The sequence below is a fragment of the Panthera uncia genome (genome assembly GCF_023721935.1).
Source record: "Panthera uncia isolate 11264 chromosome C1 unlocalized genomic scaffold, Puncia_PCG_1.0 HiC_scaffold_3, whole genome shotgun sequence".
In the NCBI taxonomy this organism is placed as follows: Eukaryota; Metazoa; Chordata; class Mammalia; order Carnivora; family Felidae; genus Panthera; species Panthera uncia.
Window position 1 is genome coordinate 93,415,049 of NW_026057584.1, and position 12,381 is coordinate 93,427,429.

Consider the following 12,381-nt stretch of genomic DNA (forward strand, 5'->3'; position numbering starts at 1 on the left):
GTTCAGCCACCTTCCTCGGCTGATAAGCCCACCCCAGGAACACTCCCTGCAACAGATGAGACTGCTCATTTGAGGGAGATTTATCCATGACCACCTGTCAGACATCACAAGCTGCCAGGGGGAAAACTGCTGGCAAAGAAGCCACACTACTAGGAACTAGCTTTATTCTAGATAAAGAATTAGCCAAACCCATTTATCTAGGTTGATGCCATGCTCCACTTCTCAGAGCTAGAGAAAGGACAGCAGCAGTTGTCCGGCTTCCAGGAGCTCATATTCTGAAATATTCTGGCTTCAAGGTGCCCAAGAGCTCAAAATTAGAACCCAGAAAAATCAGTGCCCCCCCTCCACTTGCTATCAAGAGGCACTCATTCATTCAGCATTTGTTGAGCGCCAAGATCTATCCTTTCCCCAGCGAGCTCAGAAGGAGCTGGCAGCAAGGGTGGGGCAGGGAATTGGGTCACAGCTGGCTTGAAACAGTGGCTTCATGCTCTCACCCTGTATTGTACCCTACTTATAGCCTCCGGCCTCCGATTCCTGGCAAGGAACAGTGCACAGCAACCACAGCCCCAACTGGCTAGGGTAGAAGTGGTGAGTGCACCCACCTGCCCTCCAGCCAGGAACTTCCCTGCTCTTTCCCAGTAAAAACAGTGTTACCTTTCTGCATGCAGGTGCTCCTGTGCATCCACAGGTTTGCAACGAGCAGTTCTCAGCTTGCGTCTTATTCCACATCTCAGTGGCACTTGACACAGTTGATCAATTCCCACTTTCTTCAAATATTTTATTTCCTAGCTTCTGGAACATCACACTCATGGTTTTCTTTTGACCTCAGTGGCTGTTCCTTCTTAGTCTCCTCTGGCAGTTCTCTTCCTCTTCCAGATCTCGGGTTCAGTCTCTTTGCACTGTACTCAGCACCCCTCAGGGCTCTCATCCTGTCTGACCTCGATTTACTGCACAAGCTCTAACCTCATCCTTAAACCCCAAATTTACATAATCACTTGGGTATTCTGTAATTTTTTTCTGTGAAACAAACTGTCCCTGAAACTGAGTTTAAAATAAAAACATTATTGCACACCGTTTCTGAGGGTCTGCAATCCACGCACAGTGAGCTGGGTACGTCTGGCTCTTGGTTCCTCAAGAGGCCACGGACTTCTGAGACCGAGGAGAATCCACTTGCAAGCTCACTCACGTGGCCATCAGCAGGTGTCCTCACTTCCTCACCATGTGGGCCTCTCCTTAGGGTTGTTTGTGGCATGGAAGTTGACTTCACCCACAGCATGTGACAAGAGGGACAGAGAGACACACGAGAACATGCAGCCAAAACGGAAGCTACAAAATCCTTTATAACCTAATCTTGGAAGTGCCATACCAATGCTTTCTCCATGTTCATTGGTCAAAATATGGAGGCTGGGACTACCACAGGGGTGTGAATACCAGGAGACAGGGATCAGTGGGGGCCACCTTAAAGGCTTGCTACACCACAGGTATCTAAATGCTACCTCAAAATTAATACAATGTTACTCAGGATCTTATATCACCCCCCAAAATGCTCTTCCCTCTGTCTTCTTCATTTCAACAAATAACAGCATCACTTACTGTTACTCAGGTCCCAAACCTTGAGTCATCCTTGACTTACTCATACCTTCATGGATTCCATCAGCAAATTCTGTGCATTGTTTTCAAAATATACATCATACTTGTACCCCTGCCTCATCAGTGTATTGTCCACACTGCAGCCACAACTCAAATTCTGTAAACGTAAGATCATGACACTCCCTTGTTCAATATTCTCCACTGGCTTCCCTCTCAATCAAGAAACAAACCCAAGGGGCACCTGGGTGGCTCATTCGGTTAAGCATCTGACTTTGGCTCAGGTCATGATCTCGCGGTTCGTGAGTTTGAGCCCCGCGTTGGGCTCTGTGCTGACAGCTCGGAACCTGCAGCCTGCTTTGGATTCTGTGTCACCCTCTCTCTGCCCCTCCCCTACTCATAACTATAATGAAAGTAAACTGGGGTAACTGCCAATAAAAAAGAAGGTACAAAGCATGTTCTTAAGACCCCTACAAGACTCCACAGGCTGCAAATATTTAGGGAGACATGAGACAGGATAAAACTAACTGAAATAAGAATAAAGTGCTCACCAGAGGAGAGAAAAGAAAAGTAGCCAAAGAAAGCAAGACTTTCCTTTTTATTAGACTCACAATGCCATTTTGAAGTCCAACCTCTTTGAAAAATGTTTCTTTACTATTAACTTCCTCAATGGGAAGCAGACAAACCCTGTCCTTGAAAGATACATTTTCTACCTGGTACAGCACTCAGTCCTCAGGCCTGCATTGGTATGGTTTACCAACAGCAATCAAGTAAAGCATCTCAGAGAAAAGCACTGTGAAGGCTGGGAGGTAACCAACCAGGGCCTCCCCTACTTCATATGTACATATATACGTATATATGTGCATATATACGTATATATGTACACACTTTTTTTTTTTACAAAAATAATATAACAGGGTTTACACAGCTCTATTAATTCTTTAAATTATATACGCAAGGTCTATGCTTCAGTATAACCATTTTTTGCTTTGGATTAAAATGGGAATTTTAGGCTTAAAAATAGATTTGAGATTACTGAACAGAGGCCATACAGCAACACAGACTTAATAAATCTTGATCACCACATAACTAGAAATTATGTTGCTGTTATTCTTATGCTGGGTGCTATATACATCCCCATCAATTATTTTCACTTTATCTAGAATGCAAAAGCAAAATAGTTCACTGAAATAATCTTCTAATCATTACATTAGCATATACACCAAATTATACTAACTGCATGATAATCTCTATGTTCCAAAGCTGTATTTGTAGCAATGTGCTCATCTCTACTCCATTAAACATAGTGTCCAGTCAACAATTACAAAAAAAAAAAAAAAAAAAAAGGAATGCATGCTGTACAGCAAGAAGAGAACAGTTTGCAGGTTGATATCTCACTGGCAACCAACACGTAAAATAAACAAACCTTACAAGATATAAAACTAATTTGCAGTAACATTCAATATATAGTTTTCTCAGAAGGAATACATTTAAGTCACAGTTATGTGGAAAAACAGAAACTATGTGAAATTCTAGGCTTTCTCCTAGAATATTCAAAATGCTCATCAAAAGTTAATTAATACAATAAGGATGGCCACTAGATGATTGAATAAACAGAATGTCATTTAGTATTTCAAAAACACAGATTCTGGGAAAAGCTACCACCAAAATATCCAGAAATCTGAATTAACAGATATTCTGTTTTGCATACCTGATACTAACAAATACAACAAGTATGTTTACACAGACTAAAAATGCAAGGTGATAACCTAAGGAACAGTCACAGGAAAGAATAAATGAGCACAATCCCACTGGAGTACAGAGAGCTCCTGCTGTTTTTCTGGTCCCTGTACATCCCCCTACCCACTACCCCTACCCCTGGTCAAACAAGGGCCATCTCTTCAGGGAGCAAATCTTTCAAAAGCTTAAGCCCATTCTCTCTGCCCAAACCGAGATACAACAAAGCCCAAGCATGAAGCTGGAAAAGTCTTTCAGATGCTGGTATGATTCCTGATCACTGGACTGGACAGGTCCTCTTCATGGTCTCTCAAGTTCTGACTGACACAAACTCCCTCCCACAGAAGGGGTCAGAGCAGTCTCTGAAGCCATAAATGAGGTGGCTCTAGAAGAATTAGAAGAAGGAGGTATCTGATGAAAAGGCACCTGCAAGTCTGAAATCCTCTTTGGTGAGAACACTATACATGCGCTGAGGCAGAGCTCGGGAGTACGGGGCTGGGCGTGGCACAGTGGTGCGCAATATGAGTTCCCGGCCAGCAGGAGGTGGGAAGTCTGACACCGAGTTCTGCCTTCTCTCTTCTGGAGAGCTCACTCTCTTCAGTTCCTCCTCCGGTGGAGCCATGGCTGCAGCCTTGAACAGAATCAAATGCTAAATTCAAGAGCAAGTCCAATGCTAAACTTAGATCATTTTGAAGGACAGATGAACAAACATGATAAATACATAAAAGATGTTCTACATTACTCAGTAATGCAGTCAGCCATGTTATGATTATTCAAAAACCAACACAGAAAAAGCAAGAAGCTTGAAACAATGCACGAACAGCCAGATATTACAAATAAACTGGTAACAGAGACAAAAGAGATCACAAATGCCAGGCAATCTGCTCTGAAAAGTGAGGACCATATTCCAACATCTGATGAAGAGGGAAAATGTAGTACTGGTTTCTACACGTTTCTTCTAGCAACAACCCAAGTTCAAGTCTGATGTCCTCAGTCCAGGAAGGAGCTGCTTCTCCCCAAAGTCTGGAAAGATGGTTTTTATCTCCATTCTTTCATTTCTTTCTTTTTAAGATTCATTTGCCAAATTAAAACTGGGGACACTTGTTTTGTTTGCTGAGTGGCTAAAGTGATAAAGAAATGACAGAGGTCCATGTAACGTAGCAATGGCCACAAAAGAGAAGTTCTCAATATTAAAGGCATCTAGTTTTCCATTAAAATTACATAAAAAACATTCAGTTAGAGCCTTCATTTTAATATTGGTCACTATACTTCTTTCATTTCTCAGAGTATTAAATTTCTTTCAAAATACCATCGATTTAGAAAAAAATATTGTTTGGGCAATGGAAATATGAAATCATGTTATACTAAACATCAGCATGAAAGGTATGCCAAATCCAGACCGTTAAAGATGTGGTTAGTCTTAATGACCTTATGAAGTTAGAGGGATGGGAAGGAACAAGGGACTATGAGGGACAAAGGCTATTTTGTTACCTCATCAGAAGATTCAGTCAGCTTGAGAAAGGGTGAGAAAAGAAACAGTGATGAAAAGGAAACAAGCAAGATGGTTTAAAAAGAGCTAGACAAGAGATTTCAAGATCATTTCAGAGACAGCATGCACTACATTAAGGAACATGATCCTATCAAAAGAATATCAAGACAAACACACACCACATAGAACACACCTAGCTGTTAAATTGAGCAGACATATCCCACTTCTCATGCATCTGATGGTTCAACAGGCAAATGTGTCATTTAATGGGAAAAATTGATAAAACTGAAACACAATCCAATCTGTGGTTTATTTGTTGAATTCCAGTGGAATCCACCACTGACACATGTAATTATAATGAAGTTTATAAAACCTTATTAATAAAGTGTATAATTTTAAGCACAAAGTTATAAATATGTAAAGCTGCTGTATGCTACACAAAATTCTCAGTGAAATTTAACTTTTTTAAAAAGTTAAAATCTTGATTTATTAGAATTGATATAAAGTGTCAGTTGATAATGAAAAGTTACATGAATAAACTTTAGTGGTTTACGGCCAGACATTTAAGATCTGAGTTCAAAAATGTACCAATCAGGTGCTTGTTATACGGATTACAGTCTGCCAACTCCCAAAAGCATTCCCTACAAGGTCTGAAAGTTTGAAATGTTTTACAAGTGCAATTGTACAACTGGGAAAAATGTGTAATTTCAGTATCCCTTAAAGGGGATTAGCTATACAAGGCCAATGAAAGGATGAGACACTCCTATATTTACTGATGTAAATTTTCTGTATTAATTTTCTGTATTTTTACAGTGAGCCTTTACTAACTTTCTAGGGAGGAAAAGCTATTTCCATTTTGTGGAAAATAATTTTGTTTAACTATCTAAAACAAGGAATACTCTCAGCATTAAAAATAAAAATACATTAGATTTTAAGTCCTCTTAACACACAAGTTTTTAAAAGTGAGGACAGAGAAAAGAATTTCTGCAACAGGAGAAAAATTCATATTGGTGGTGACAAGGAAATGTGGTTGTTAGCTGCTGGCTAGTGAGCTGGTAAAGGATATAGGATGCAAAAACAAACTTGATTCCTGGTTTCATGGCAGAGACAAAAACAAATCAAAGTAAGCATCTACTGTTTTCTAGAACTCTATAAGGAAATTAAGTACTTGGTTTTTAACTTGAAATCTTAAAGTTAGGGAGCAATCTCGCACATAATCACAGGTTTCATTTCTTGCTAAAAATTCAGATCAGTACATTTGGCTATCAAATTGACTACATTAACTAGATATACTCCAGACAGACTCAAAGGAGATTATACAGCTTTTATATCATATGTAAACCCATGAAAATTCTTTTTGATTCTGAGAATTATACTTTCACAAGTGGGTCATTCTAGAGTCATCATAGTTCCAGGTAAAGGACACCCTGTACTTACATATCTTTCCTTGACTTACAATCAAGTTACGTCCCAAGAAACGCATCCTAAGTTGAAAATATCCTAAATTGGGAGCACCTGAGTGGCTCAGTCGGTTATGGGTCCAACTCTTGATTTCGCCTCAGGTCATGATCTCACGGTTTGTGGGTTTAAGCCCCATATCAGGCTCTGCACTGATGGCATGGACCCTTATTGGGATTCTCTATCTCCCTCTGTCTGTCACGCCTCTGCTTGCACTCTCCCTCCCTCTCTGTCTCTCTCAAAAGTAAATAAACAGTAAAAAAAAAAAAAAGAAAGAAAGAAAGAAAGAAAAAAAGAAAATACCCTATGTTGAGAATACATTTACTATACCTATCCTACCAAACATTGTAACTCAGCCTGGTCTACCTTACTCAAGCTCAGAACACTCACATAAGCCTACAGTTGGGCAAAAATCATCTCACACAAAGTCTGTTTTATAATAAAATGTTGACTACCTCATGTAATTTATTAAAATACTGTACTGAAAGTGAGCGCCAGAACAGTTGTCTGGGTAGAGTAGTTGTAAGTAAGTATATCAACTGTTTGCCCTCATGACCATGTGGCTGCCGGGGACTGGCCGTTGCACCTGCCCAGCATCACGAGAGGAATGTGCAGCATATACTGCTGGCCTGAAAAAAGACCAAAATTCAAAATGCGGCTTCTACTGAATATATATTTTTCTCACCATCACAAAGTCAAATATCATAAGTCAAATCATCGTAAGTCAGGGACTGTCCACAGCACACTCTAGAATACTTTTATCACAATCTTTAATATTAATGAGCCCTGACATCATCAGTACAGAGAGTATCCACACAAAGTGTAACTAGCATCACCTTCATAAAAATTCAAATTTTAATGAATGTCAGAAAGTACTACATAACTTTTGAACCTGGACTCTCAGTAGTAGAGGTAATGCCAAAGATAATTTTTGCAACTGGGCTTTCTGTCCTGAAGCCTGTTTCCCCAGTTCTACATATCTGAAATCTTGCTCTTCCTTATATCAATTCACTATAACAGAAACAGATATACAACTTCACAAGCAAAACTGTGAATCCATTTGGAGTACATGGAGTTTAAAATTGGTAAAACTGAACTCTATTCTAATTTGAAAGCATGCAACGTTTTTTCCTACCGCACTGCAGTGGCCATTGCTGAGTCCCTATTAGATTCTACAACAATGGATTTCAGACTCTTCTTACTTCTGAAATTTATATCCTAAAATATACTTATAATTTTGTTTAAATATGTAAGAAAGAAAATGGATTTCAGAGACTCAGAAGTCACCGTTGAGAGTCACTGTTTTTATATTGTTCGAACCCAATGCCGAGACTTACACTCAGCAGCTGTATTATCAGCCATGTGTGGGAATCAAACCGGCAACTTACTGAGTAGAGGTCTGGAGACATCATGACACAGTCAATAAGCATATTCACATACCCTCTGAGCATTCACAAACAGCTTGTGAATGATTTTGCCAGCATGTCCTCTTCCTGCACCCACAACTAACACTTCAGGTTGCTCCAAAAGGCAACTCACAAACCTAGGGGAGAGAGGTAATGAAAGGACAGAAAGTGAGCTGCTCAGTTCACACCGTGTCAGTCTCCCAGATCAATGTTGTGGAAAACTCTCAAATTGATACTGGCTAAACCTACCAAGGCTAGAGTGGAACTTTTACAAGAGAAAAGAGTCACATTTGGAATTAAAATAGACTCAAATGACAATCTTATTGCCTTTCATCTGTTTTCACAGAATTTTTAAAAACCCATCTTTGTAAAAGGGCAAAAAGAAATATTCGGTCTTTCAGACTAGAAGCTTCCAAAATACTACAATAAATAAAAGATTCGAACAGTAAATTTGGACAAAAAAACCCAAGTTATATGTATACAGCAAAGCAATGATCCACATTTCTCATTTTTGTTCTTTTAAGGGGTGTGTGTGTGTATGTGTGTGTGTGTGTGTGTGTAAAAGATACATTTTACTGGGCAAAGTCTCAACTGTGCCATTAGGTGCTGGAAACACTGCACCTCCATGTATATTACAGATAACCTATGTTAGAGTTCTGAAGCTATGAGACTGCCTGCACCACTAATTCATACTGCTATTTTAGAAATGATTCCCTTGATTAGCGTTCATTCTTCTCATTTAAAAGGAAGGAATTTTCAAGAGCAAAGAAGGCTAAGACAAAATTTCCCCGAACACAAGACATAAAATTCTAACAAGAACTTGTTAAGAGCTATAGCATGTCTTGTCATATGATATTATTTAGCATCAATAATGCCATTTCATTTCTGAAAAGGCTGATGAAGACTTTAAAATTATGATAAATTCAAGTTGCTGAAGTAGCTAATTTGGAAACACTTTATCACATATAAAAACATTTTTCTTTCAAGTACCATAAGCAACAATGGAAAGGGACTCATACTAACAGGTAATGGTGCCAAGACTTTCTCAGGAAGAGGAAATGATTGACCCGGTCATCTGTATCATCCTGGAGAGGCCATCTGGTCACTCTTTCAAAACACGTTCACAAGGTACACAAGATATGCACCTTTGCTATCAAAAACCTTACTTAGAGTTAAATAAATAACTAGGAATATTGGGGAGAAATACAATTTCACAACACCTCAGACTGGTTAAAGAACAGTGAGAGCTAAAAGCAAAGCTCTGGGCACTGCAAGTAACAAAGAATCACTAGCTCTTCCACAGGCAACTGCAGGCACATTCGTAGAAAAAAGGACCTGGTAGACTTGTTTTTAAATGTAGAAGGAATGGATCCACCTTGCAAACACCCAGAAATACAGGAGAAGTCAAATTCTATGATAATTAAATATTTTTCTGTCTCTAGCTGATGCTTGTTACAAATAACATAGGGGTACAACAAAAGAATCTCAACATTCTATTAAAGTTTTCTGAAGAGAATGGTGGTTTTTCCTACTGCAGATAAAAGTTACTCAAATATCAATTACTTTTCAAGGTCTTCCTTTTCCTCCTCTTGTTCACATTTCTCAGTTCCAAACTTGGCTTTCAGTGAGCGGGCTCTGGCAATTATAGCTTCTACATTAGTAATTTGATGGATGATTTCCTAACAGTGGAAAAGGGAGAAACATACATTGGAAAGCAGCAAAAAAAGCAGCCTTTAAAAAATGTAACTTTAAAATAATCATTGCCAACTGGGGAGAACACTTGGCAAGACCCCGACATACAGCAAACTTACTTCCAATTTCTTGTCTTCTGGATTGGGGAAGTGCAGAACTTTACTGGAATGAGTTATTATCTGCTTTATAATCTTCTTAACTGAAGAAATGTTTTCCAGATTTTCTTTTTTGAAAAAGATCAAAGCCATAATTAAGTCAGGCAAAATATACTTTCATTTTGGAAATAAACTAATGACTAATGAAGTAAGACATTTACCTTCTTCCTTTACCTTGAGTACAGCTGCATGAATTACACAAGGTAACAGGTGCCGAGCAAGGTCTGCAGGTTTCTGGACTGCCAGATAGTGCAGCACCTGAAGGAGGCATAAAGTTACATAAATGACCAATGCAGCTGTCAAAGAATAAAGTCGCCATCTATGAAAGAAAAAAATCCTCTGCATTAGGGAGCTCTCTTAGTACCTTGCCGTACCGTACTCATCCAGGTAAGGAGCTACCAACAACAATGTTAAGAATAATATCACTGAAAACAATTCAGGACTTCAGTCTTTAATAGTGGTGAATATTCCCACATTTTACTTTTCTTGCTTCCATACGTAATACATGCAAGTAAGGGAAATACAAAGAAAATAAAAACTGTCTGTAAATTATACCACCTAGAGATAACAACCGTTAATGGTGGAGCATTTTTATTCCGGGATGTTTTAAAACACTGAATATACATATTAGGTGAACTAAGTATGTAAAATACTGTTCTATAAACTGCTTCTCGCTTAACATTTCCAAACACTGATAGAGACCTTCCTCTAATTTTTTTGTTTGCTTTAGTTGTTTTGATTTATTGTTTTTTTTCCAAAATGGAAATTGTTTTATTATTTTTCAGATTAAAAAAAATACAGAGATGGGGCTCCTGGGTGGCTCAGTCAGTTGAGCATCCAACTCTTGATTTCGGCTCAGGTCATGATCCCAGGGTTGCAGAATCAAGCCTCACATCAGTTTCAGCACTGAGTGTGGAGCCTGCTTAAGATTCTGTCTCTCTCCCTCCCTCTGCCCCTCTCCCCTGCTCATGTGTGCTCTCTCTAAAATAATACTAATAATAACAATAAAAATGAAAAAATAAATAAATTCAGAGAAGTTATGTATAACACATGGACCTTACCTTAATGCTCCTTATTCAAGAGCAATAAAGATAAAAGAAATATAATCTCATAGGTAAGCATGGATGATAAATGTTCACAGATTTCAGAAACAAATACAGAGAAGTATAATGTAAAAGTTGTCTAGAAATCCTACTTCCTAAAGGAGCAACCTATTTTTCTGTTTATCTTCTTAGACTTATTTCTATTCCCATTTAAACACAAAGATACAGATACATATGCAATTTCTTAACAAAAAATCGTAATGCACATACTATTTCAGAATTTGCTTTGTTCCTTTAATGACTTATAACCTTTATTTTTTGGCTTGGAGAGTTTTCTGTGGTTTGAAAATTTTTTTAATTAAGAAATACACATACCAGAGTATTTATAAATAGTTTAGAAGACACTAATTTTAGAAGAACTATTTAGAATGAACACTCATTTACACATCAACCAGCTTAAGAAACAGAGTATCACCAGCACTTTCCAAGTCCCTGTTGCCTCCATGATCAAGTCTCCCTCCCTCATGCACCTCACCCTCAACAAATAATATAGTTTTCTCACATAGCTGTGTAGCCCTAAATAATGTATCGCTTAGTTTAGTCTGGTTTTAATCTTTATATAAATGCAATGTTTCTAGTTACATTCCCTCAGTGACTTGTTCTTCACTTGGCATTCTTTTTGAGATTGCATATGTTGATACATGCTAATATTAAAATGTTCCTCCACTGATGGACGCCTGTGTGGCTCAGTCGGTTAAGCGTCCAACTTTTGGCTTTGGCTCAGGTTATGATCTTGCGGCTTCATGGGTTCAGCCCCGCATCAGGCTCTGTGCTGATAGAGCCTGCTTGAGATTCTCTCTCTCCTCTCTCTGCCCCTGCCCAACTCGTGGTGTGTGTGTCTCTCAAATAAATAAACTTTAAGAAAAGAAAAGAAAAGAAAAGAAAAGAAAAGAAAAGAAAAGGAAATGAAATGAAATGAAATATGAAATGAAATGAAATGAAATGAAATAAAATAATAAAATAAAATGTTCCTCCATTGATAGACTTCCCCACTCCACCCCCTGCCAAATTTTTGACTATTACAAATAAGGTTCCTGTTATGTTATTGGGTATGTTTCCTGGTACACATGTAGAAGAATTTCTTAAAGGTATATACCTAAAAACAGAGTTAGGATATGTACAAGACAATGCCAAGTGATTACTTACCTAGACTCACCTTTACCTCATTTAATTGCGTGCATCTCTCTCCTCTGTGCACATAATATATACATACATACATTTTTTTCCTAAATAATCTGAAAGCCAGTTACATACATCATGTCCCTTTATCCCCAAATATCTATTTCCCCAAATTAAGAATGTTTTCTTCTATAATCAAAATATAAACTATTATGATTATATAAACTATATAAACTACCTTTAACACTGATCAAATACTTTTAATCTAGTCTACTATCCTTATTTCATTTTTGTCAACAGACCACATAATGACTTATATTACCCACCACCATACAGGATCCAATTAAAGACCATACACTGCCTTAAGTTGTCATACCTCATTAATCTCAACAAATCTCGAAGTTTTCCAGTCTTTTATAACACTGACATTTAAAAAAAAATTTTTTTAACGTTTATTCATTTTTTCATAGAGACAGAGCTTGAATGGGGGAGGGACAGAGAAAGAGGGAGACACAGAATCTGAAGCAGGCTCCAGGCTCTGAATTGACAGAATAGAGCTCGACGCAGGGCTCGACCTCACAGACTGTGAGATCATGACCTGAGCCGAATCTGGACACCCAACCGACTGAGCCACC

At 38.3% G+C, this 12,381-nt stretch overlaps 1 protein-coding gene across 3 annotated transcripts in view; it reads right to left on the minus strand.

Moving 5' to 3' along the window:
- Nucleotides 1-2,167: 2,167 nt before the first annotated feature.
- Nucleotides 2,168-12,381, minus strand: part of RAB3GAP1 (RAB3 GTPase activating protein catalytic subunit 1) — a 111,034-nt gene continuing 100,820 nt past the window's right edge. For all 3 annotated transcript variants that reach the window (XM_049616180.1, XM_049616181.1, XM_049616182.1), the window contains 5 exons: nucleotides 9,686-9,782; nucleotides 9,489-9,592; nucleotides 9,241-9,356; nucleotides 7,712-7,814; nucleotides 2,168-3,955 (listed from right to left, as the gene is read on the minus strand). In XM_049616180.1, the coding sequence (XP_049472137.1) occupies nucleotides 3,719-3,955; nucleotides 7,712-7,814; nucleotides 9,241-9,356; nucleotides 9,489-9,592; nucleotides 9,686-9,782 (657 nt within the window). In that variant the 3' untranslated portion in view covers nucleotides 2,168-3,718. The remainder of the gene's footprint in view (nucleotides 3,956-7,711; nucleotides 7,815-9,240; nucleotides 9,357-9,488; nucleotides 9,593-9,685; nucleotides 9,783-12,381) is intronic.